This window comes from Pelodiscus sinensis, chromosome 10, assembly GCF_049634645.1.
Source record: "Pelodiscus sinensis isolate JC-2024 chromosome 10, ASM4963464v1, whole genome shotgun sequence".
NCBI lineage: Eukaryota > Metazoa > Chordata > Testudines > Trionychidae > Pelodiscus > Pelodiscus sinensis.
The window spans coordinates 18,806,840-18,831,339 of record NC_134720.1 but is presented as its reverse complement, the minus strand read 5'-3'; the positions used below and the strand labels follow the sequence as shown (position 1 = coordinate 18,831,339).

Below are 24,500 nucleotides of genomic sequence, written 5' to 3'. Positions count from 1 at the left end.
CCCAACTAAATCAACCCAGCCAGGGCTTTGTCAAGCCGAGACTTAAACACCTTTAGGGATGGAGATTCCACCACCTTCCTAGATAACTCATTCAAGTGCTTCTCCACCCTCCTAGGGTGTGTCTAGACTACATGGCTCCGTCGACGGAGCCATGTAGATGAGTGTACTCGGCAAAGGGAAATGAAGCGGTGATTTAAATAATCACTGCTTCATTTACATCAAAATGGCCGCCGTGCTGTGCCGATCAGCCTATTGTTGTCCCCACAGCATGGTAGTCTAGACGAGGATCAGCCAACCCCAGATCCCTTTGTTGTCAGATCCTGTAAGCCTTGTTTCTGCCATCTGAGGTGTAACAGTTAACTCAAACTAAGGACTTAGTTCGAGTTCACGTTTGGCTGCCACATGTAGCCGCGAGCAGTTAGTTCAGACTAGGGGGATTTAAAAATGGCGCCCGGACGGGAAGATGCAAATAAAGCCCAGGATATTTAAATCCCGGGCTTCATTTGCAACTTTGAATGCCTACATTAGTCTCCCTAGTTCGAACTAGGGGGCTAGTATAGACATACCCTGAGGAAGTCAAAGTCTACTATTCTGAAGTCCCAGGGTATGTATTTTGCTACTCTCCTTTCTTCCTTTGGTCAGGATCCTGAAATCTACCATCTCATGATCACTGCGTCCCAGGTTGTCACCCACCTCTACTTCCCCTACTAGTTCCTCCCTGTTTGTGAGCAGCATGGCCCCTGGTCGGTTCCTTCAGCACTTGTACCAAGAAGTTATCCCCAACATTCTCCAAAAAACTTCCTGGATTCTCTGTGTACTGCTGTATTGGTTTCCCAACAGATGTCAGGGTGATTAAAGTTGCCCATGAGAACCAGGATCTGCAGTCTGGAAGCTTCTCTCAGTTGTCCAAAGAAAGCTTCGTCTACCTCATCCACCTGATCCGTCGGTCTATAGCAGACACCAACCACAACATCACCCCTGTTGCTTCCACCTCTAAATTTAATCCATAGACTCTCAACAGTCTTTTCTCCCTTTAAGTACTGGAGCTCTGAGCAATCATACTGCTCTCTTACATACAATGCAACTCCTCCTCTTTTTCTCCCCCGCCTGTTCTTCCTGAACAGTTTATACCCTTCCATGACAGTGCTCCAGTCATGCGAGTCATCCCACCAAGTCTCTGTTATTATCAAATCATAGTTCTTTAACTAGGCTAGGGCTTCTAATTCTTCCTGTTTGTTTCCCAGGGCTCTCACATTCGTGTACAAACACCTTAGATAACCAGTTGATCACTCTGCCTTCTCCATCCGAATCAGGGGTCCTCCTTTGTTGCTCGTTCCTCCTTGTGATCCTTCCTGGTATCCTGATCTATGACTGGGGCTCCAGGCCACTACTGTAGTTTATATGATAATAACGAATAGGGGGCCACTACTGCCGGTGCAAATTGAAGCAGACACTAGGCAAATCCCTTAAAGGTGCTTTCCAGGAATCTTTGTCTCTCAACCCAGCCAATGGAGCTAGGGCTTCACACCCTCTAAAAGGGGAGCATACAAGCTAGCTTTGTCTGCGTTAACTGGAGCTCAAGGAACCACTGTGCTTGCTTGAAGGAACATTGATTCCAGAGTTCCTAAGAATCAGAGCTGGCGTTAGCATTTAGGGACGAGCCACTCAAACATTTCCACTGCTCTGTATGGCAAATGGAACCCCATGGCTTGCACTGGGGTCTAAGGACAGTCATCAGCATTAAGAACAGGTTCATAAAGGAGAATTATCTAAATAACTATGGGTATGTCTACACTACCCCCCTAGTTCGAACTAGGGGTCATACAGAGTTGCAAAGGAAGCCCGGGATTTGAATTTCTCGGGCTTCATTTGCAGAAAGCCGGCCGGCGCCATTTTAAAATGCCGGCTAGTTCGGACCCCGTGCCGTGCGGCTACATGCGGCACGGACTAGCTAGTTCGGATTAGGGGTCCGAACTAGCTGGCATTTAAAAATGGCGCCGGCCGGCTTTATGCAAATGAAGCCCGGGAAATTCAAATCCCGGGCTTCATTTGCAACTCCGTATGACTACGTTACCCCCCCTAGTTCGAACTACGGGGGGTAGTGTAGACATACCCTAAGTGGTTTCAGGTGCATGTAGTGAATTTTAACATACACGTGTGTTTTGTACATATGAACTAGGTAGTCTCCACAGCCACCTTTGACTGAGAGATAAGTATCTTTGTCATCCCCATCTTTATTTCACAGCTGGGGACACCAGTGTAGAGCTTTGACTAATATGACAGAGGAAGTCAGGGTCAGAGCATTAATTTGAACACAGGAGGCTTTTACTTTTAGTTCCCGCTAAAATTCAATAGATCGTGCTGCCTCTCACATTACTGAGACATCCATTACCAGAGGCTACAATGGCTTTTCAGGAGATGGCCTATAGACCGACAGCTAGTAGAGAGGTATATAACAGTGACAATGTGGACAGCTCTGCCCTCAAACATGCACTGATGTGGAGTACTACTAAAAATCAAAGACCAATGAGCATGTCTTTCATGAAGCTCAATGGCCATTCTAGGCACAGCAGCATTCAGTGATGTGTATTCCCTTGTGATATTCGGGAATAAGGTATGTTCCACTTCCCGCCCTAAGGAGTGGTTCCCATGGATTTATATTTTTGAGTATATCTTTACAATGGGAAAAAAAACCCTACAGCACACTATTCCACATCTCTCCCCACTTTTTAATGAAAAAATGAAATTAGACCTAATTCTAGGCTTTGTAAGTACCACCTTCCTCGAAGGATCAAGCTAAAAAATAACAGTATCCTGCATATGGCAATAAAACTAAACACCACAATTCTCAGCTCACGAAAATTCAATATTGCTGACAAATCCATTTAATATAAATCTTACTTGAGGACCTGAAGGCCCTTGTGCCCCTGGAGAACCTCGCAATCCTTTGGGACCACTTGCTCCTTGTCCACCTGTGACAGGTGAAAGATAAACGAATGAAAAACAGATATGATGGGCTCTGGTACTAACACACAATACAGAGAACTGCTGCCTTTCTGATACAAAGTATAGCAATTATACATCAGTAAACTGCCCTGGAAGATAACTCTGAACAACACATAGGTAGATGTATACAGAAATCCCTCCAGTACACTTTTTATTTTGTAATTTCTTCCTCTCCAGTATTAATTTCCTGGAAGAATTACAATACACTCTCCCTAATACAGGTTTTAGAGAGGCAGCCATGTTAATCTCTTTTGGCAAAAAAATGAGTCCAGTGGTATCTTAAAGACTAACAAATTGATTAGGGCAAAAGTTTTTGAGAGATACAATTTGCTTCCTCAGATGCTTTAAGCGAAATAAAAGCTGGGATACAGAGATGGGAATGTACTATCAGTGCTGTGGTGTGGCACATCTTCAACAGTGATGAGAAGGTGAGAGTACATGAAATCTAAGACCAAAAAGAACTACTGTGATCATCTAGTTTGACTTCCTGTATAATTTAGTTCATAGAAATTCCTCAAAGTAATTCCTAGAGCAGATTTTTTAGAAAAACAACCCATCTTGATTTAAAAATTGTCAGTGATGGAGAATCCACCACGATACTCAGCAAACTGTGCTAATGGCTAATTACGCTTACTGTTAAAAATCTACACCTCATTTCCAATCTGAATTTGTCTAGTCTTAGCTTCCAGCCATAGGATTACACTTTACCTTTTTTTATACTAGATAGAAAAGCCCATTTTTAAATTTTTGTTCCCCATGTAAATACTTATAGGGTGCGTCTAGACTGGCAAGATTTTGCGCAAAAGTGTCCGCTTTTGCCCAAAAACTTGCCAGCTGTCTACACTGGCCACTTGAATTTGTGCAAGAGCACTGACTTTGTAATGTACAAAATCAGTGCTTCTTGCGCAAATACTTTCACGCTCCTGCTCGGGAAAAAGCCCTCTTGCGCAAGAATACTTGCACAAGAGGGCCAGTGTAGACAAGGAAGAACTGTTTTGCGCAAAAAAGCCCTGATGGCTAAAATGGCGATTGGGGCTTTCTTGCGCAAAATCGCGTCTAGACTGGCCACGGATGCTTTTGTGCAAAAGCAGTTTTTGCGCAAAAGCATCCGTGTCAATCTAGACGCGCTTTAGCAGAAATACTTTTAACGGAAAAACTTTTCCGTTAAAAGTATTTCCGCAAAATCATGCCAGTCTATACGCAGCCATAGACTATAATCAAGTCAACACTTAACTATCTCTCTGTTAGACTAAAGCAGTGGTCTCCAACCTTTTTATACCCAAGATCACTTTTTAAATGACAGACCAAGCCAAGATCTACCGCCCCGCCCCTTCCTTGAAGCCCCACCCTCTCTATTCTCCTCAGGTACGTCTACACTACAGAGCTAATTCGAACTAACTTAGTTAATTCGAACTAAGCTAATTCGAACTAACGCGTCTAGAACTAAAAACTAGTTCGAATTAGCGTTTTGCTAATTCGAACTAGCATGTCCACATTAAGCGGACCCTGAACCGAGGTTAAGGATGGCCGGAAGCAGTGCCGGCAGGGCATCAGAGGAGGACTTAGAGCGTGGAGATGCTTTCTCGGGCTAGCCGAGGGCTGCGCTTAAAGGGTCCCGACCCCCACCCCGGACAGTCAGTTCTCAGGGGTGCCCCGCTTGCAAAGCAGTCCTGGCTTGGAGTGACCTGAGTACCCACACTGGGCACATCACACCACTCGGCCATCAGCCCGCCTGCACTTGCCGCAGGCTGCCATCTGGGGAGAGGGGGCAATCGGGGGGCTGCAGGAGAGCTTCCACACCCAGAAGCCCGCAGAGCCAGCCCAGTCCTCCCCATCGGGGGCTCGTACCCCATTCCTCCCTCACCTCCTTCCACTTACCCTTCCCTAGCCCCCATTCCTGATGTACAAAATAAAGAAAACGTGTGGTCAAAAATAGAATCTCTCTTTATTGAACAAAACTGGGGGAGACTGGGAAAAGGAGGTGGGAGAGGGGAAGAAAGAGGGTGGGAGAGGGGAGGGCAACTACAATGATGAGGGGTTGGAAACAGGTCCCATATGAAGAGAGGCTAAAGAGACTGGGACTTTTCAGCTTAGAAAAGAGGAGACGGAGGGGGGATAGGATAGAGGTCTCTAAAAGCAGGAGTTGGGTGAAGAGGGTGCATACAGAAAAGTTCTTCATGAGTTCCCATAAAGAAGGACTAGAGGACACCAAAGGAAAGGAATGGGTAGCAGGCTTCAAACTAGTAACAGAAAGTTGTTCTTCACAAAGCAAAGAGTCAACCTGTGGAACTCCTTGCTGCAGGAGGCTGTGAAGGCTACTACTAGAACAGAGTTTAAAGGGATGTGAGATCAAGTCATGGAGGTTGGGTCCATGGAGTGCAATTAGCCAGGGGGTAGGAGTGGTGTCCCTGCCCACGGTTTGTGGAAGGCTGGAGAGGGATGGCACGAGACAAATGGCTTGGTCACTGTCTTCGGTCCATCCCCTTCAGGGTCCCTAGGGTTGGCCGCTGTCGGCAGACAGGCTACTGGGCTAGATGGATCTTTGGTCTGACCCAGGACGGCCATTGTAAGCTCAGGGCTCAGGGTCGGGGGTCTTAGTGGACCCCCTTGATTTTCATGCACACCTGCTCCTGGGTGGCCAGGCTGGCAGTTCTCCTGCCCTAGCTGGCCACTTTCCTGTGCCTAGTGCGGAGGTCGTGGATTAGGTCCACGATGTCCGCACTAGCCCAGGCGGATGCCCGCCTCTTGCGGTCCCGGGCAAGCTCCCGGGAGCCGCCAGCCTGGTCCCGGGAAGAGGGGGAGGGCTGGGGGGCATCGGGTGGCTGGCTCGATCCGTGCCAGGTGCAGGGTCTGATGGCTGGGTGCTGGCAGGCTTGCACCTGGCACGGGCACCGTAGCCAGCTCGTGCCCCTTTAAGGGCTCCGGGGCCGGGAGGAGGGCAGACGAGTTTCCCTGGTGTTGGCCAGAGTGGCCACCAGGGAAACCTGGGGAGATCTAGCCTCCCACTAGTTCGAATTAAGGGTCTACACAGCCCTTAATTCGAACTAGTAAGTTCGAACTAGGCTTAATCCTCGTGGAATCAGGATTACCTAGTTCGAACTAAGCGCTCCGTTAGTTCGAATTAAGTTTGAACTAACGGAGCGCTAGTGTAGCGCCTATGAAAGTTAGTTCGAACTAACGTCTGTTAGTTCAAACTAACTTTGTAGTGTAGACATACGCCTCCTCTCCATCACTTGCTATCCCCAATCCTTATACTACTGCTTAAAAAAAAAAATTCTTCTGTAGGAAGAGGTTTTTCTAACATTTGGCCTGTCTAGTCTGGACCAAATGTCAGAAAAAAAACCCTTCCTTTGGAAGCCACCTTATTCCTTGTGGGGTGACTAGTTAGGCCTCAGCTGGAGTACTGTGTCCAGTTCTGGGCGCCACATTTCAAGAAAAATGTGGAGAAATTGGAAAGGGTACAGAGAAGAGCGATAAGAATGATTAAAGGTTTAGAGAACATGACCTATGAAGCCAGGCTTCATGAACTGGGCTTGTTTAGTTTGGAAAAAAGAAGATTAAGGGGGGACATGATAGCGGTTTTCAAATATCTAAAAGGGTGTCACAAGGAGGAAGGAGAAAATTTGTTCCTCTTGGTTTCTGAGGACAGGACAAGGAGTAATGGGCTTAAAGTGCAGCAGGGGAGGTTTAGATTGGACATTAGGAAAAAATTCCTAACTGTCAGGGTGGTCAAATATTGGAATAAATTGCCAAGGGAGGTGGTGGAATCTCCCTCTCTGGAGATATTTAAGAACAGGTTAGATAGACATCTGTCAGGGATGGTGTAGACGGAGCTTGGTCCTGCCTTGAGGGCGGGGGGCTGGACTCGATGACCTCTCGAGGTCCCTTCCAGTCCTATTATTCTATGATTCTATGATTCTATGACTGAAAGAGCCTGTTTGCTCTTCCACTGAAAAAGCGGAAGAATGACCGCAACCCTGGATACAGAAGAGTTTTTCTGGGATATCTCCAGAATCCTGAAAAACTCCTGCCGTCTAGCTGGACCCTTGCTGTGTTGAGACAGGATGTGTAGTCTCTGGGGTGGGAATGAGGGATTTGGGTGTGGGAAGGGGTGAGAGGTGCAAGCTCTGGAAGGAAATCTGGATGCAGGAGGAGGTGGAGAAGGGGACACCGGCTCGGGGAGGGGGCTCCAGGCTGGGCAGTGTTGGGATACTAAGCAAGCCACAGGCTTGCAGATGTGAGGGTGCAGGAATTTGGGTTGGGGTATGTGAGGGGCTCAGGGCAGGGGGTTCCAGTGTTTGATAGGCTCCAGATCTAGGGTCTGGGGAAGGGCGAATGCAGGAGTGGTTGTGGCCAGATGGGGGCTTGGCCCCAATTGGGGGTTTGTTGGCCAGGCTTCATTTTTAAATAAGATACTGTGTTAAACACAAAAAGTTTCTGCATTGTCTTTATTTATGAGAATGGCAGGGAACCTGCCTTGAGTCAGGGGTCACTGACCCATAGAAAAGTCATTTGGGAGCAGGGGACACAGTACTGGGGAGGGGTGTTAGTGGGTTCTGGGATAGGGAACAGTGTGCCAGTGGGGGCAGGGGAGAGGGGGCAGGGTGCGAGAACAGGTTTCTGCAGCAGGGGACAGGGTGCTGGGGGGGACAGGTTTCTGTAGTGGGGAAGGCAGGGGGACAGGTTTCTGCAGTAGGAGACAGGGTGCCAGAGGGAACTGGTTTCTGCAGGGGGGGGCAGGTTTCTGTAGCGGGGTGGGGGGGCAAGGGAGAGGGAACAGGGGGCCAGGAGGCAGGGGACAGGTTTGGGGCAGAGGAGAGGGAACAAGGTTGGGGGCAGGGAGTTCCCTACACCAGCCATGGAGGGAAGCCTCCGACCCACACTCCCTCTGGACTGACCGCAGGGCAGCTGGGCTGGAGCGAAGAGAAGCGGCTGCCTGGCCAGCTGGCCATGGCGCTCAGCCAGGGTGCACCAAGCTCCACGTGGGAAGGCGCAGAGGGGAAGCCGCTCAATCAGCTGGAAAGGCAGCTTCTCCTCTGCACCAGCCCACGTGGAGCGTGGTGCACCCTGGCTGAGTGCCATGCCCAGTTGGCCAGGAAGCTACTTCTCCTTGCTCCCTCCTGGCTGCCCTGCGTGCAGCCCGGGAAGCTTGCTCCAGCACAGCTGGAGCTAGGCGCAGCCTCCCTGGGCTGAGCGCAGGGCAGCCGGGCTGGAGGGAAGAGAAGCAGCTGCCCGGCCAGCTGGCCATGGCGCTCAGCCAGGTTGCACCATGCTCCATGTGGGCAGGCACAGAGGAGAAGCCACCGATCAGCTGGAGTGCGGGGCAGCCTCTTTCAGCTGAAAGCCACAGTCAGCTGGCTGGGGTATTTCAGCCCTCCCGACCTCCCTGCTCCCACTACTCCTCGCAGCTACTCACCTGTGTTGTTGCTTGGTGAGTAGCTGCTCCTCAAATGAGGAAATCTAATGTAAATGTCCTGCGCAAGCGCGCAGTTCAGAGAGGGCTCAAGAGCTACTCTTAGAGCCCCTGAGATCGACCGGTAGATCACGATCTACTGGTTGGTGACCACGGGACTAAATACATTAAGCTTCTTGAGTCCACCAATAATTCTTTACTCATTCTCGTGACTCTTTTCTGGACCTTCTCCAACTCATCTACATCCTTCTTGAACTGTGGGAATCAGAACTGAACACAGTATTCCAGCAGTGGTTGCAGCAGTGCCATGCACAGAGATGAAATAACCTCTCTATTTCTACACAAGATTCAGTCGTTTATGCATCCCAGGAGCCTATTAATTTTTTAATCACAGCATCAAGCTCAGAGCTCATGTTCAGCTGATTATTCACCATGACCCCCACAACCTTTTCAGAGTCACTTCTCCCCATAATAGAGTGCCGTATCTTGTAAATATGGACCATATTCTTTCCCCCAATGTATATACTTACATTAGGTGCATTGAAATGAATAGTTTGCTTGTGCCAAGTTTACCAAGCAACCTAGATGACTCTGAATCTGTCCTCTTTGTTATGTTGCATTCCCCCAACTTGTGTGTTAATTGTACAGTGATGATTTTGTATTTTTTCCCAGGTCATTGATAAAGAGGCTAAATTGTATAGGGCCAAAAACCAATCTCTGTGGGCCTCACTCAAAACAGATCCACTCAGTGACAAGTCCTCATTTACAGTTACATTTTAAGACTGATTGTTAGCCAATTTTTAATCCATTAAATGCGTGCCATGTTATTTATATACTGTTCTAGTTTTCTCAATTAAAATGTTGTGCATTACCAAATGAAATGCTTTACAGAAGTGTAAGTATATTACGATAGCACTGTAACCATTATCAACCAAACTTGTAACCTCATCAAACAATGATATCAAATTAGTTTGATGGGATCTATTTTCCATAAACTCATGTTGAGCTGCATTATTGACATTACCCTCCCTTTAGTTCTCTATTAATCAAGCCTCCTATCAGTCATAGCATATATCTTGCCTGGGATAACTGTCTGTCTGACAGGCTTAAAATTATCTGGGTCACCTGTTTACCCTTTTAAAAACATTGGCACAACATTAGCTTTCTTCCAATCTTTTGAATCTTCCCGAGTATCCCAAGGCTTATAGAAAATCAACATTAACAGTCCAATGAACTCCTCAGTCTGATATTTTAAAACTCTTGGATGCAAGAGTCTAGGGGAAGGGAAACAGTGTTATCAACATGATGAGATTATATCATATCCCACCCCAAATATAGAACACAAATATTTATTGAATACTTTTGCCTTTTCTGCATTATTACTAGGGATGTAAAATGTCATTTAAAATGTTTACAGGTTAAATAATATGTTCAATAGGTAAACGGGCCTGCTATGCTGTGCTGTGGGACTGGTTGGGCAGGCGGTCGCTACTCCAGCAGTCTAGGTGCTGATTAACCAGTTACCCTGCTAAGTATGCCATAAGGCGAATGATTACCGGGTAACCAGTTAACTCTTTGTATCCCTAATTGTTACTGAGAATTCTATCGTTTCCATTTAGTAATGGACCAATAACATAGTCAGGATTCATTATGTTTCTATATATTTAAAAGGATCCCTCTCTTTTTTAATTACATTAACTCTGCTGGACATAGAGTTCTCCTTGTATCCCTTGACTTTTCCTTATACATTTTCTACAATTCTTAACTTCTGGTTTACATTCATTACAATCAACTTCTTCTCACCATTCATTTCATATATCTATATAGCTATACATATTTATTTATTTACAGCTGATTTCACTTCCCCTTTAAACCAGGTTTGTTTTTTAATCACAGCCTTCTTCCTCAATTGTGGCTTTTTTGGCATCTAGTAAGGTGTTCTGAAATCACTCTCAAACACCAGTTGCATTTTTCTTATTAAATTCTTTCTCCCAATTGATTTGGCTCACAATTGTTTTCAGTATTGTGAAACTGGTCCTATTAAAGCACCAAGTGTGTGTGTATGTTTGTCTGTTTGTGTGTGTAAATAAAATACTGCTCTCAATTTTAATCTATTTGAACATTATATGTGTGATTAAGTCATATTCACTTCTACATAAGCTACCATTAACTTTTAGTTCTGTGATTAGTTCCACTTTATCTGTTAGGACAAATTCTAATAATGAATTCTCCAGCTTTTGGCTGCAACACTTTAGTAAGAAATTATCATATATAAAGATTAATAATTCCAAGAATGTTTTACTACTAGCAACATAAAACTTCCAGGATATATCATGTTAATTGAAGTCCCCATGATCATAAAGGTCCCCCCCCCAAAAAAAAACAATTATAGATGGATGTATAAGGAGGCAGGTATCTTGTTCCCTGCTGTGATTTGGTGGTGGGTAGCAGACACCAATAATTCATCCTGTACTTTATCTGTTAGGACAGTGGTGCTCAAGCAGAGGTCCAGGGGCATTTGGGAAAGCTTCAAGCAGGTCCAGGGCCAGCATTGGGAGTTGCTGAAGCCCAGGGTAGATATCCAAAGCCCACTGTATGGGGCTGAATCCCAGGGCACTGAGCCCTGCGATCCAGGACTGCAACAAAGTATGAGCAATATAGTTTTGCGGAGGCCCCCATGGCATGGAGCCCCAGCCCGCCAGCCCCCGATACCATGCCGTAGGCACTCCAGCCTGGCCAGCATGCCATGCCATGTGTGGGCACTCCAGCCTCGCCCATTACACTATGCTGTGCACCTGCCCCCGTTTAAGCGATTAACCAATTAAACATTACGTTTAACTGGTTAACCAATTAAATGGGATTTTACATCCGTAATATAGTCCCTGGACCCCAAATTCCAGTTTCAGACAATTTTGAGTATTGATTAAAAGAAGTATTTCATTGTAATTGAGTGAATACTCTTGGATTTGTGCAGCTAAATATGGTGGCTGGCATTTCCTAATAACTATTTAGTAAAGCAGGGTATTTTACCAGTAGCTCCTTTTTGGCCTTCTGGCCCTGGAGCACCGGGAAGTCCAGGTCCTCCTGGCATAAAACTGCATTGATGACAAGGACTTGCTTCTTCACCTGGAACAAAATTATACCATCTGTCACTATTTGTTATAGTGGCAAATTACATCTATGTGTTCAGTGAATAGTTTATCCCAGGCACACTCATTATTTAGGGAGATAGTGGTTGGTTAGGCACAACTTAACATCTCCTAAGTCAAAGAGGTGTGCAAACATTAAGAATACAACTTCATTTAGTTACTGCTTGTCAATAATCAATGATTTCCTGGCTTATCTCCTGGCACCAAAGCCTACAGCACTGTCAATTAAAAGACAGGATCACCCAATTTCAATTGCCTGGTTTTTGTTCACTACTTTAGCATTCTGCTGAGAAACACAGTCATTTTAGCCAAATCCTGTAAAAGCAAGAAGGCGGCTTGCACTGGTCTTTAACTCCTACTCATGATAGTTCCACAACAGGCTGGGTGACCCTAGAAGTTGTCATCAACAGCACATTAGAAAACACAGAGCTGCAGTAGCCCATGTGATATGATCTATAGGGGGACAAATAGAGGCCCAGACATGGAGACCCTATTTCCAGCCTCCTCTCCCACATGGCACTGTAGGCAGAAAGAGGTGAGGTTCATGAGAGTGTGCGACTCTCTCTTCCTTCCTTCCCCATCTCCATTGTCCGGAGAAGAATTGCCCTTTGTCCCATTGGAGTAGTTATGTGGTTTCAGTGGCAGGATGGGGAGGGGAGCAGTAAGGAGCACTGGCCCTCTTGCTGTTTTTGTAAGGAAAATATGGATAACTTCTGCAAATACAAAATCAATTATTAGCTAATTGATTTCTGATTGATAATTCCCAAAGAGTAGCCAGAATCAGCATAATAACTTTTAATCTATCTTCATATCTTGATTCTTAGTTGAAAAGCAGTTATTAGTTCACATTTATCACAGCATGGCCGAATCCTGATCTCACATGTGTCTATGTATTATAGAAACCTTCATGCACACAGTGGAGTTACACTCACATGAAAATGAGGTAAGTGACAGCAGAACTGGATCCAGTTATTTAGTCTGACAAACAGTAGAACAATCACATTTAGCTCTGTATTGAATCTTGACAAACTCATTTTTTAGCTCAGTTATTGTTTGCTGTAAGTTACAGCACCTTTTTTGAACATGGAACAATTTGCTGTTTGATAGAAAGATTGAATGAAGTTTCTGGCATCCTGTTGCTCCCACATGAATCAATAGTAAATTAATTCTAGGAACATATTTACAAACACTCTCACACACATGACCCCTCAACATGATTGCTGACCTTTTATTCCACTATCTCCTGGAAGTCCTGGAGGTCCCACACATCCGGGGTTTCCTGGAACTCCTGGTGGGTGTGTTTCAAATGTTACTTTACCTGATGATAGGATGAGTATGACAACATTAACTTTTCAGACTGTTCACAGAGGTTTAGTTTTTGCAAAGAGAAAGAGAGATAGATACCACCATGATGGATTATAGAGGATATTTGGGCTAAAATGGAGAACAATCTTAGATTAAACACATCTAAAAATGTGGAGAAATACTTACAAGGCCTTGTACTTGGAAGTACCAGAGAAAAATTTATTAAAGCAGGGATAAATCTCATTTGGATTGCTGGATATGTTTGTGCTACTTGAGTGATAACCTTTAAAAAACAGAGTTCTGTGATTCCAGATGAAGGGGAACAAAAGAGGAAACCCTGAACCTCAAATTTGTGTTGCTCATGTCTCTTTATCCTTGCTGCTTTTGGCATACTCAGCTACCTCAAAACAACAGAAGAACCTTTAGAAATAGCACTACATATTACCAACAATAACACCTGGGCTAATACAAATTGCAAACCCTACTTTTTGTAATACAAAGTACAGTACTCTTCATTTGGCTTTATCATTAATTGCTACTTTGAATAAAAATGGTTCCATGTGGCATACCTATTTGAATTCCACTGAGTTTGCATCTTCCTCAATTTTTATAGCCTCCATTTACTCAGCTGGTCACCCCATTTTGTACGTATCTTTTAACAGCATTGTATATTTTCACACACAATTACTGCTTCAAGGCCCCCTGAAGTCAGTGAGAGCTTTGCCACTGATTTCAATGGGGTTTGAATTGGCTCCTGTTTAATTTACTGCTCAAAACTACAGTAAATCTAGGAAATGTCAACCTTGCAAACAGGCCTTCTTTTAACATCACCAGGGTGTCCTTCATGCCTATTCCTTCTTCCTCACCGTGCAGTAGATATATACAGTCACTCTTGCACAAAACTTCCAACTCCCTGTAATGCTGAGAAGTCCCCCCCCTTTTTAACAGAATCTCAGAAGAATGATGGAACACAGCACCTTTTTACACTCACTGTTTCTGTTAATAGTGCACATAAGCATTTGCTCTTTGGAAATCCCATTCAATCAGACTATTCAGAAGTAGCGTCTTGAGAATACGCTGAAGTGTTAAAGACACTCGGTTAGATTCTGATCTCAGTGATACCAACCAATTCTGGGAATATTGAAATTATTCTGGATTTGTACCAGTGTAATTGAGACCATAATCTGGCCCATTATATAAACAATTGTGCAAAATCTATGCTGTACCTGGTTGTCCAGGATGACCTGGTAATCCTATAGAGCCAGGACTGCCTGGAAGCCCAGGAAGTCCTGGAGATCCCACAGTATTCATTCCAGGTTGTCCTCTCTCTCCCTTAATTCCTTTCCGTCCTGGATATCCCTCTGGACCATTTACACCAAATCTTGATAAACCTAACACAAGATAAAAATGGGATTTAATTTCAATTATCTTAAATGACCTTACAGAGCTAATAAGAGTTTTTAAAAAGTGTGCTCAGTAACACAGGAAGGATTAGCATGTTTGAACTTTTGTTCCTATCATTCAAATTGGCTGTTTAGGATATGTGTGAACTGCTGACTTTGCATGGGTTCAGAAGTGTAGATATGCCCAAACCTCCCTCTCCATTATTCATTCTCAAACATCTGAAATATTTATCTCAGGTGGGTAGATCTCAAGCTAGTTAGCTCATCTGAGGGTGTGAGTTTGTGCTTTGCAGACTTGATGCGATGAAGGTGCAGTAACCAGGTCTCAAAATCTCACTAGTTCTCCACTCCCATGCCACAATTCCCTGTACTCATATCTTTCTGCCCTTCCAGATATAAATGTTCTTACTTCATCAGTATGCACTGGAAGTAAGTAAAATGTCACAATCTCCAAAGCTTACTATAGCAGAAAACGTCACCCACTTGTCTCAACTGGTGGGAAAACTGACTCATATTTAGCAGGTGATCCACTATGACCCCTAGATCCTTTTCAACAATTCCCCCTCCTAGGCAGTGTTTTCTTCTTTTGTATGTATGTGACCAAGCAAAGGCCCATACAGCTGGCACTGGGGATTCCAAGCTGCAAGTGTAGTTTGCCCCTTAAGAATCTGCAGCCTGCTTGTATCATCACATAGGCTGAGAATCCACTATTAACATTGGATCTATTTATATTAATCTTAATTTGCATTTTTGTTTATTTGCTAGGTAATCTGCCTTGATCTGTTTGCTAACCCCTTAACATCTATCTTTTGTATTAATAAACTCATTTTTGCTTTGTCTAAACCAGTGTGTAAATCATAACTTGAGACAAAAGGCTATTGCATATTCCTTTTCACACTGAGGGGCAAATTTTATGATCTTACACATTACAGTTCCCTGTACAGTGCAAGACAGTATAATTTTGGGTTTAATTTTGGGCTTGAGGAACCGGGAGGTGCCCTAGCTCAAGCCTTCAAATGCAGAACCTGCCTGCATGTAACTGAAGATGGGTGTGTTCTTATCTGTAGAGAGAGCTTTGCAACTTGTCACAGAAGTACAGTGTAAAAGGCAGCTCAGGCTGGTGGGTGTGAGAGGCTCAGTGGTACTCCAGTTCCAGGTGGAACCCTGAGGGGAACCCATCCCAGAGTGCGCCAGTGCAGTTTGAGTTCCCCATCCTCTGAAAACGAGCTATTATGTTCAGAAACATTTCTTAAGTTCACCACTCCTATGTAAACCACACCATTCATTGCTTCACAAAGCCCCACTCTCATAATCCCAACAGTTGACTTGCCAACACCAAATATAGCTTGCTATGTATCTCTCTAGCTGTTAGTACAGATTGGACCTCCGTGGTCCAGCATCATCGCGACCTGACAGATCCTGAAAGAGAGAATTTGCTGGACCAGGGGAGGTCTCCTGCCACAGTCCCCCAAGCTCATCACCCACGGCTAGCAGGCTACCCCAGCAGGCAACCCTGCCTCGCCCTCCCACCACAACCTGGCTGGGCTTCTTGCCCAACTACAGCTGGCACCGTGGGCAGCACAAGCTCCAGCTCTAGTCCTGCACAGGTGGGAGCAGCCACGGGGGTGGGGCTCCAGTCCCGGCCCTGCATAGCCGGGGAAAGCCTCAGGGCTATGGCCCCAGCCCCGTGCAGCCCCAGCCATGGCCCCATGCAGCATGGGGAAGCTGCAGGGCTCTGACCCCGCGCTCCTGGGGATTGCCACAGGGACTCTATGGGGCTCCAGCCTCAGCTCCATGCTCCAGGGAGCTGCTGGAGGCTGCTGTGGGGCTCTGGCCCCAGTCCTGCACTGCCCCCAACCAGGCTGATGACCCTGATGCCCTGCCCAGCTGGCCCTCCTGCCCTTAGTCTCCCGGGTTCTCTGGTCAAGGAGCATCTCTGGTCCTACCAGACCACGGATGTTGCTGGATTAGAGAGTGCTGGATTTTGGAGGTACAACCTGTACTGCTAATGCTTTCCTCATCAAGTGGTCAGGCACTGGAGGGATTGGTGCTAGTTCCTCATGTGGCCCCATGAAGATCTGTTCCCTCATGTGGAAAACTGGAGCCACTACTGTTTTTCCCAAGTCTGCAAGATGATGTGATCTAATCACATTATGCTACTTCTCCTGCACCAGAAGTGTCGGTAAGCCAAGGGGATTTCATGGCAATAGCAGCACTGTTCATCTCTGCCCAGTGTGCCATGAATTAATTATTGTAATCTCCCAAGTCCTGCTGTTTGGACATTCAGAAAATGCTCCCAAAATGTAATTCAGTATCTCACTGGACATCAACTCCACTGCCTAAACATTTCACCCACAGTAGGAGCAGCTTCTCCAAAAGATCCATGACTTGACACAAGTTCAAGGCAAGGAATATAGTTCTAACAAAGCATCACAGATCAATTCCTAGAACAGCTCCATCTGATGCAAAGAACACTGGGATGTGACCCCTGAAATGATTGTACTAAACTTGTGTACCTAGAGCAGCAGCACCGTGGATGTAATTTTCTATATATGACCAGCACAGAAAAAGTACACTCTCAGGGTGGGTTTGCTTGGATTGTACCCGCATACACATGAGTACTCAGGTATGTACACTAGTGTAGATATACCACTACAGACATCCATTCTCACACATAAGAAATAATCACTTCCTTCACAACAGTAAGTAAAATAAGCCAAATGAATATTATACGATGCTTTTTAGTGTGCTATTGGTTCATGACAGATACCTGGTCTTCCTGTCACTCCTGGGGAACCTCTTGGCCCTACAAAAGCAATACATTAAAATCTGAGTTAAACTCCCTGTATATATTGGATTTTCACTATTCAAAACTTGTGCTAGTGTTTTTTACGACATGCTGGATTGTATAATAAGGATGAACAGCAATTTTGATTTAAAAACCAAAATGCACAAAAAGCTGCCACTGGCATCCAATGAGAGCTTTGTGTGCACAACGGTGGTGGGATTAGACCATTACAACTGGCCAAGTGTTGAGAACCGCTGCAAGGTATTGGGTGTCCTCAATTCTCACTGATTTCAGAAACAGGAGTAGCTTCATATAGGTGAATATCCCACTGAACTCAGTAAGACCACCTGTGTGTACAAACATATACAGGATCAGGGCTCTAAAGAATAGTCAGGCTTGGCTACTAGGCAAACAAATTGTGTCTATTGTGTCAGAGTTTATTACACAAATTCTTCATTATATTGTGATGTGTCCTGAATGAAAACTAATGAGGGTTCGTTTTTTATTTTTGCCATTAACTTTTCATTTTATAGCATTACTAAATTTTAAAAAGGTTAAAACCCAGGCTGATGCCTATACCATTTCTGAATGAAAAGTATTGTGAAACAAATGTCCTTTTCCCAAAGACGGATCATGACCTTTATCTTTCAATTCCTTGCCTGGTGTGCAGCAAAGATGTCACTGATGATATGTTCCACTGAGTGTAAGAGCAGGGGCACACAACTGAGGGCAAACACAACACAAGTAAGTGTCTGGATCCTTGTGTCCCATATTCTGAATAGGAAATATGGCCTTCACTGTGATGCACAGAATACAGCTAGGCATTTAGCTATGAGCCTCTTTGATCTCACTTCTTCTGTCATTGCAGTAATTTGGTGGCTGTGCAGCGGCACTCTGCAGGCTCAGGTTCCTTGTGACAGCTCCCGCCCTCCTTGTGCTGTGCACAATAAAGTCCTTGGCTCAGATTTTTTTCTATTAAGTTTATAGTTTCCAGAGCTCTCTCACCAGGTAAGCCAGGTTGGCCTTTAAGTCCTGGGGGTCCTGGATATCCTTCATCTCCTTTTTCACCAGCCACCTTATCGTAATATTTTGTCTTAAAAGAGACAGCAAGAGAGAGCAAGTGAGAGAAGTTTTCAATTAGCAATAATCGCGCCTCGGATTAACCTCATTGGCTACGATACTGCCCCAATGAAGAGAAAGGCAGTTATCCGTGATGAGTCCTTGTCATGAGTAATTTGCTTTCACATACACCTGATTTCTTCCATTAACTCTCAAATCCAAGGTCATATAGTCAGGGGGAGGAGTCCTGTATTTGTCAGGGTCCTTCAGTTTACTTGCACAACACAGGACCTGGAGATGCTGTGTGATGCTAAAGAGCAGCTAAACTCACAGGGCATATCTTCACAGGGAGTTATTTTGAAATAAAGGGAGTTATTTATAACTCCCTTTATTTCAAAATAACAAGGCGAGCATCCATACTATCAAGCCTGTTATTTTGAAATAATAATTCCTGCTAGTGAAAGGGAATAAACTTATTTTGAAATAGCTATATCAGGAGCTATTATTTCAAAATAACCCGGTAGTGCAGACATAGCCATACTGATTATTCCTAAACGAGCTATTCTGTTGGGAGAAATATTGGGCTAGATGCTGTTGTGGTTGGAAAACTGGAAGACCATTGTATTTTGAGGAGTTAGTGAATCTTCCCAGTTCACATGTTTGCAAACTAGACAACAGGCTTTGGCCTGCTATTAGAATGGAAAATTCCCAGCGTCTAACTGAGGTAGGCTGTGCCTTGTGTGTGTGTGGGGGGGGGGAGAGCTCATTGCATAATTGGTAACCAGAGCCTATCTGTGGGAAACTCCTCACAGGCAGGTGTTTTTTGGTTTCTGCTTTAGCACAGAGTTAGCTGCTGCTTCTAGGATTTTGTGTACAGGCTATATATTGCTCAATGTTGCCAACACCCTTTGGACTTCCCAAGGGATCTGGAACTATACAGAGATGCCTCTTGGACATGGCCCAGGAGTCCATCCTTTGCTGAGCCGGAGTCCCTAGCAAGCCAAAGGGATGTTGTAAGCCTTCCCCTGCCTTTTCTTTCGAGATAATCTAATAAACCTTGCATTTATCCACATTCAGTGATTTGTGTCTTCTTGGTTACCCTCCGAACCTTAGAGCAGAGTCCAGCCTCTGCAGTAAAATAGATGCTCATTCTTTTGACCTTATGACATCATGAGTCTTTGTGTTTATTCATTACTAATTCCAGAATAATTGTTCACAAGCCATCCTATTTGAAATTGGGATTTATATATGTGAAATGAGCTATGGTCATACACATACAGACAATCCTGGGACTTTCAGCACTGTTTGCACTGAAAGAGAACTCTTTCACTTGTAAGTATAGTCACTGGGGCAAACTATAAGTTGGAGACATTCACAAACATTGAGCCAGTGTATGGCAGGCACATAAAGGATGGATGGTCTCATTGGTGATAATTCTACAGTGCTGCCAAGTTTGCATGAAACAGGTGCACGACAAAACAAGAGCTCAGAGACAACAATAAGTCATTGCTACTTTTTGGATTATTTTCCAGGTAAATAACCCAAATTGGATATCAGCCATTGTATGCATTTCATTTATTTTACAATGGCCAGATAATAGCCATCACCAATGCCTAACCACAAGCAGTACAGTGAGGCACAGATAAATCATGCAACGTAACATGAATATTAGCCCTGATATTAACAAAATGTCAGAGTCTGAGCTCGATGCTCACATTTTCATTTATTAATTTATGTATTTTGTACAAAGCTCTTGCTAAGACAGAGAATACAAATAGGTTTATGATTTTAAAATGGACTGCATGTAAGCAACTAGGGTTAAAGGCTGCCATCAGACACGTGTATGGGCTTCTAGGAAAGTCAGAAACTGCATGCCTGCATCAATAAGTTTATTTTGCTTTTAGTTTATGACGACTTTTGGTATTTAAAAACTAGCAGCAATTGTTCTAGACATGATTATGATATCACTTCAGAAATTTTACTGTTGTGAACTTTCATGACTCTTTCACAACAATTATCTCTCCAGTTGAAATGACTGAGGTGCGTGCTTCTCAGAGTCTAATCCTGCAATGAACTCTGCACAGAGTAAAGAAGCCCCACTGACTCCAAATTTTGACACAGAAGAGCTCTAGTCATGGCACCATGGGGATTTCAGTATGACAGCCTTCAGTCAAAACTGAATTACTTTTCTCTGAAAATTTTAAAAGAATGACACTACTATGTTAATTCAAGCACAATTTGCACTTACGGGACCAGGAAATCCTGGCGGGCCAATGTCTCCTTTCCTCCCCTGCATGAAAAAAACAGAAATGGGTCACCAGTTAGATACATTAAAAATAACATACTCAGAAGCCTTCTTTGCATTTTGATTACCAATTCTATGTTAATCAGACAGACCTCTTAGCTGACCTTCATATTATATAGAGCTGAGTTAACTGCTGATTCTGGTGTTTATTCAATGATTTCTTTTGTTGTCATTTTCTGCCACATCACTGAATGAACACTATATGTCTAGTGATGTATGAGCCAAAATGCAATAAAGAAAAACACCCAACCCCAAATTATATTACGTAATTACCTTAGCACCTACTATGCCAGGCAATCCTTGGTAACCACATTGCCCCTTCTCTCCCTGTAGAGGAGAGGATAGAATTATTAAGGGTTAGTCTTCTACCTGTTTCATACATAAGAGCCAACATTAAAAGCCTAGGTCATTCCTACCAATGGTAAAAAGAGCGTGGGGGCTCTGGCAGCCACCCCAAATTGTCCTGTGGATGGGACGACTCTGTTCCCACAATTCCCATGGGTTTTGAAGCTGATAAGATAGCACATTATCAACTGTATTTTCTTTGCTGACTCATTTCAACAGAGCTAGATGAGAGCCAATGTGAATCTTCCCAGCCCAGCCACTGGGCTCCTCTCCACAGACTGACCAGGCTGCTCCACCTCAAACATAAAATTGGTCTTTGTAGACTCTGAAAGGGAAAGTGTGTTTCAAAAGCAGCCAGGCTGTCTGTCTGCATGGAAGCAAGGAAGCCTGCATGTAATGCATTCCCTCAGACTCTGGATCTATGGCCCAAAGCTTGGTGTGTAGGAGGACAGTTTTAAAATGTATCCAATGTACATTTCACATACAAATCAAAGTAGAGAAGAGCTGTAACATAAAGATACAATCCTGTCATGCTTACACAACTCTTATTAATATAGCAAAACAACTAAAAGGTGTCTTAATTACCAGAAAACCAGGTGGACCAGGGATACCATCTTTTCCAGGTTTACCCTACAAAAAATGTGCACAAAAAGTAACAGGTGATGCTGCATTCTGGAGAACAAATGGCCAAATTCTGCACTTATATTTGTGCCTAACACTCAGGGACATTGATTTGAATGATTTAAAATTACTAAATTATTAATCAATAATTAATACTTATTAAATTATTATTAAATGCTATTACTGCTAGTCACCTAGGGAAAAGAAGGAGAGCAAGGAGTCAAGGATGACACTGAAATTGCAAGTCTGAGGGGAAAGCATGTACCCTCTGGTGAGTTTGTATAATAGAGCCCCTTTAGGGTATGTCTACACTACAGAGAAGATCAAAGCTGCTGCTGTCAATCTTCCAGAGTTCAAACTAGCAGGTCTAGTTAAGACAGCTAATTCAAACTGAGAGGGGCATTCCGAATGATGCTGGTAATCCTGCTTCCATGAGGAGTAAGGGAAGTCAAAGGGAGACTCCCTTCGACTTCCTGCAGATTGGATAGAGCCAAAAGCTGAGTTAAGCTACTTTGACTTCAGCTACGCAATTAACGTAGCCGAGTTGCATATCTTAACTCGACCTTGTCCTCTAGTGTAGACATAGCCAGAGTGACAATTCAGAGGAAGTGTGTTGTTACAGCTCCCTACTACAGAGCCTTGGCTTTTAAGCTTCAAGCTTAAGCCACCTCATGTTTTTAGCTCCAGAAACCCTAAATTCAAGCCTCACTGTGTTTGGCCAAGAGGGTGACAATCACAAATGCATATGTGAAGAAGAGACAGTGAAAAGAAGAAGCAGTGGAGGCTGAGGAGAAATCATGAGACACTCTAACATATTGGGCAACTTGTATATTTCCTCTTTTTGTACTCAGAAGTCAAACAGAAAAAAAGATTTTTCATAATTTACCTTTTATAAAATAATATTGCAAATTACTGCATCTTTCAGAGGATCTCAGAGAAACCCATAATTATCATGAATTCAATCTAAGCACATTACAGATTCAGTCTTGCAACCCTTACTCATATACACAAAGCCACTGAAGCCCATGAGACTCTGATGCAAGAAAGAGCTGCAGAACACTACCAAAAGTAAACAGCACAAAATTAGTATGGTCAAAGGCTGGTAACTGATTCTTAGAATTCATTTCCTGTTTTTTTCCAAATCTATCTACTTCTTACAAAAGTTATAAAAAACTAGCATTCACACCTGATTATTAAATTCGTCAAAATGCGCAGAGAAAAAATTAACTCAATGTACATTCATCTCCATCAGGCTTATGATTTACATGTAATATGTCAAATACTGGAGTCGGTCCTTTGAAACTGAACGAAGAACTGATATGTAAGAAAAGTATCTAAAGATATCTTCTTTCTCAACAAGCCTGTTGGAGTGGACCAGTATTTAGATTCATTTTTTCAGCCTTAATTGACAAAAATATCTCTGATTAAAAATATCTTTACTCCTGCTAGCACTGCATAGCCACTGCATCTATTGAAGAGCAAGGAGGATTCCTTTCTGGGTCATGCATCATAACAGAACTGCTGACCAAATTTCACTCATAGAACCTTCACCCTACGATATGCAGGAGTGTACCCTCAACTGAATTTAAATTCAGTTCCAGTTCAGGAAGCATGCACCAGAAAGAACATTCATTTGACTTTCAGATTCCAGGTTGAGTTAATTGTACAAAAATCTCTTTTCACCTACAAGCCTAGTGAATTTTCTCTGAAAGTCATAGAAAGACAAAGTAGGAACTCCACAATAACACAGAAAATGCTTTTCAGAGAAGAATGGCAATTTACAGGGTTACATTTTTTGCACGTACCTGTGGACCAGTCTCTCCTGGGTCGCCTTTTTCACTTTGAGAATCTCCAGGCAAACCCTGTAACAAACCCACATATTATTGGATTTGCATTTTTGCATGTTAACCCATTAGGTATTATTTTATTACCTTTTACAATGAAGTCTGATTATAGCTGCTGTTAACAAATCTTCACTGATCATTTTCCATGACAGCGTGAAGCTGTATGACGATCCTGGATTTTGAGAGAGTGTCTCTGATCACTTACCAATGACCCAAATGGTCCTGCGGGACCCCTTGATCCTCTCTCTCCTTTCTCTCCTTTCAAGTCCTGTAACAACAAAATAAAACATTTATATAGTCTTTCAGATTTTTCAGTGTCTCCAAAAACTCTAGGCTATTTATACAAGTTTTCATAATTAAATAAATTAAGAGCTTGACCACTGGGTAAGGCAGAGATAATAACAGAAAAAGCAGGCAGGCAGGTAGAAAAGTTGGCAATTTTTTAATCACTATCAATGACTGATGTAATGTGCTATTTGCAAATCAAGAAACCAAACATTTTCTCAATCGTTTGCCTTTTTCAGGTTTGTTCTTAACATGAGTGTAATTTTTTCTGGAAATTTTGAACAAAAATATTCTAATTGTTTTCACTTGGAAACAAAAATATTTTGAGAGCCTTTTTGGAACAGTTCTAGTAACTCAATCTTAGATCTTGAAAGATATCATAGGGTATGTCTACACTACAAAGTTAGTTTGAACTAATGGACGTTAGTTCGAACTAACTTTCATAGGCGCTACACTAGCGCTCCGTTAGTTCGAACTTAATTCGAACTAACGGAGCGCTTAGTTCGAACTAGGAAAACCTCATTTTACGAGGATTAAGCCTAGTTTGAACTAGCTAGTTCGAATTAAGGGCTGTGTAGACCCTTAATTCGAACTAGTGGGAGGCTAGCCCTTCCCAGCTTGCCCTGGTGGCCACTCTGGCCAACACCAGGCAAACTTGTCTGCCCCCTTCCCGGCCCCGGAGCCCTTAAAGGGCCACGGGCTGGCTACACAGTTTGTGCCAGTTGCAAGGCTGCCAGCACCCGTGCCAGCACACCCTGTACCTGACACCCATGAGCCAGCCACCCGAGGACACCCAGCCCTCCCCCTCTTCCTGGGACCAGCCTGGCGGCTCCCAGGACCCTACCCGGGGCCGCAAGAGGCGGGCGCCCGCGTGGTCTAGTGCGGAGATCGTGGACCTCATCGAGGTTTGGGGGGAAGCCTCCAATGTCCACGATCTCCGCACTAGCCACAGGAACGCGGCAGTCTATGGCCGCATG

General features: G+C 44.0%; 1 protein-coding gene and 1 pseudogene across 3 annotated transcripts in view; both read right to left on the bottom strand.

The window, feature by feature from the left end:
• Nucleotides 1-24,500, bottom strand: part of COL4A3 (collagen type IV alpha 3 chain) — a 149,644-nt gene that overhangs the window by 50,395 nt on the left and 74,749 nt on the right. For all 3 annotated transcript variants that reach the window (XM_075937589.1, XM_075937588.1, XM_075937590.1), the window contains exons 14-24: nucleotides 23,444-23,506; nucleotides 23,200-23,256; nucleotides 21,359-21,403; nucleotides 20,702-20,755; nucleotides 20,372-20,413; nucleotides 18,070-18,157; nucleotides 17,047-17,082; nucleotides 14,100-14,264; nucleotides 12,794-12,886; nucleotides 11,450-11,545; nucleotides 2,902-2,972 (exon numbers count right to left, since the gene is read on the bottom strand). In XM_075937589.1, coding sequence (XP_075793704.1) covers nucleotides 2,902-2,972; nucleotides 11,450-11,545; nucleotides 12,794-12,886; nucleotides 14,100-14,264; nucleotides 17,047-17,082; nucleotides 18,070-18,157; nucleotides 20,372-20,413; nucleotides 20,702-20,755; nucleotides 21,359-21,403; nucleotides 23,200-23,256; nucleotides 23,444-23,506 — 810 coding nt within the window. The remainder of the gene's footprint in view (nucleotides 1-2,901; nucleotides 2,973-11,449; nucleotides 11,546-12,793; nucleotides 12,887-14,099; nucleotides 14,265-17,046; nucleotides 17,083-18,069; nucleotides 18,158-20,371; nucleotides 20,414-20,701; nucleotides 20,756-21,358; nucleotides 21,404-23,199; nucleotides 23,257-23,443; nucleotides 23,507-24,500) is intronic.
• On the bottom strand, nucleotides 18,137-18,262 carry LOC142830875 (U4 spliceosomal RNA; annotated as a pseudogene).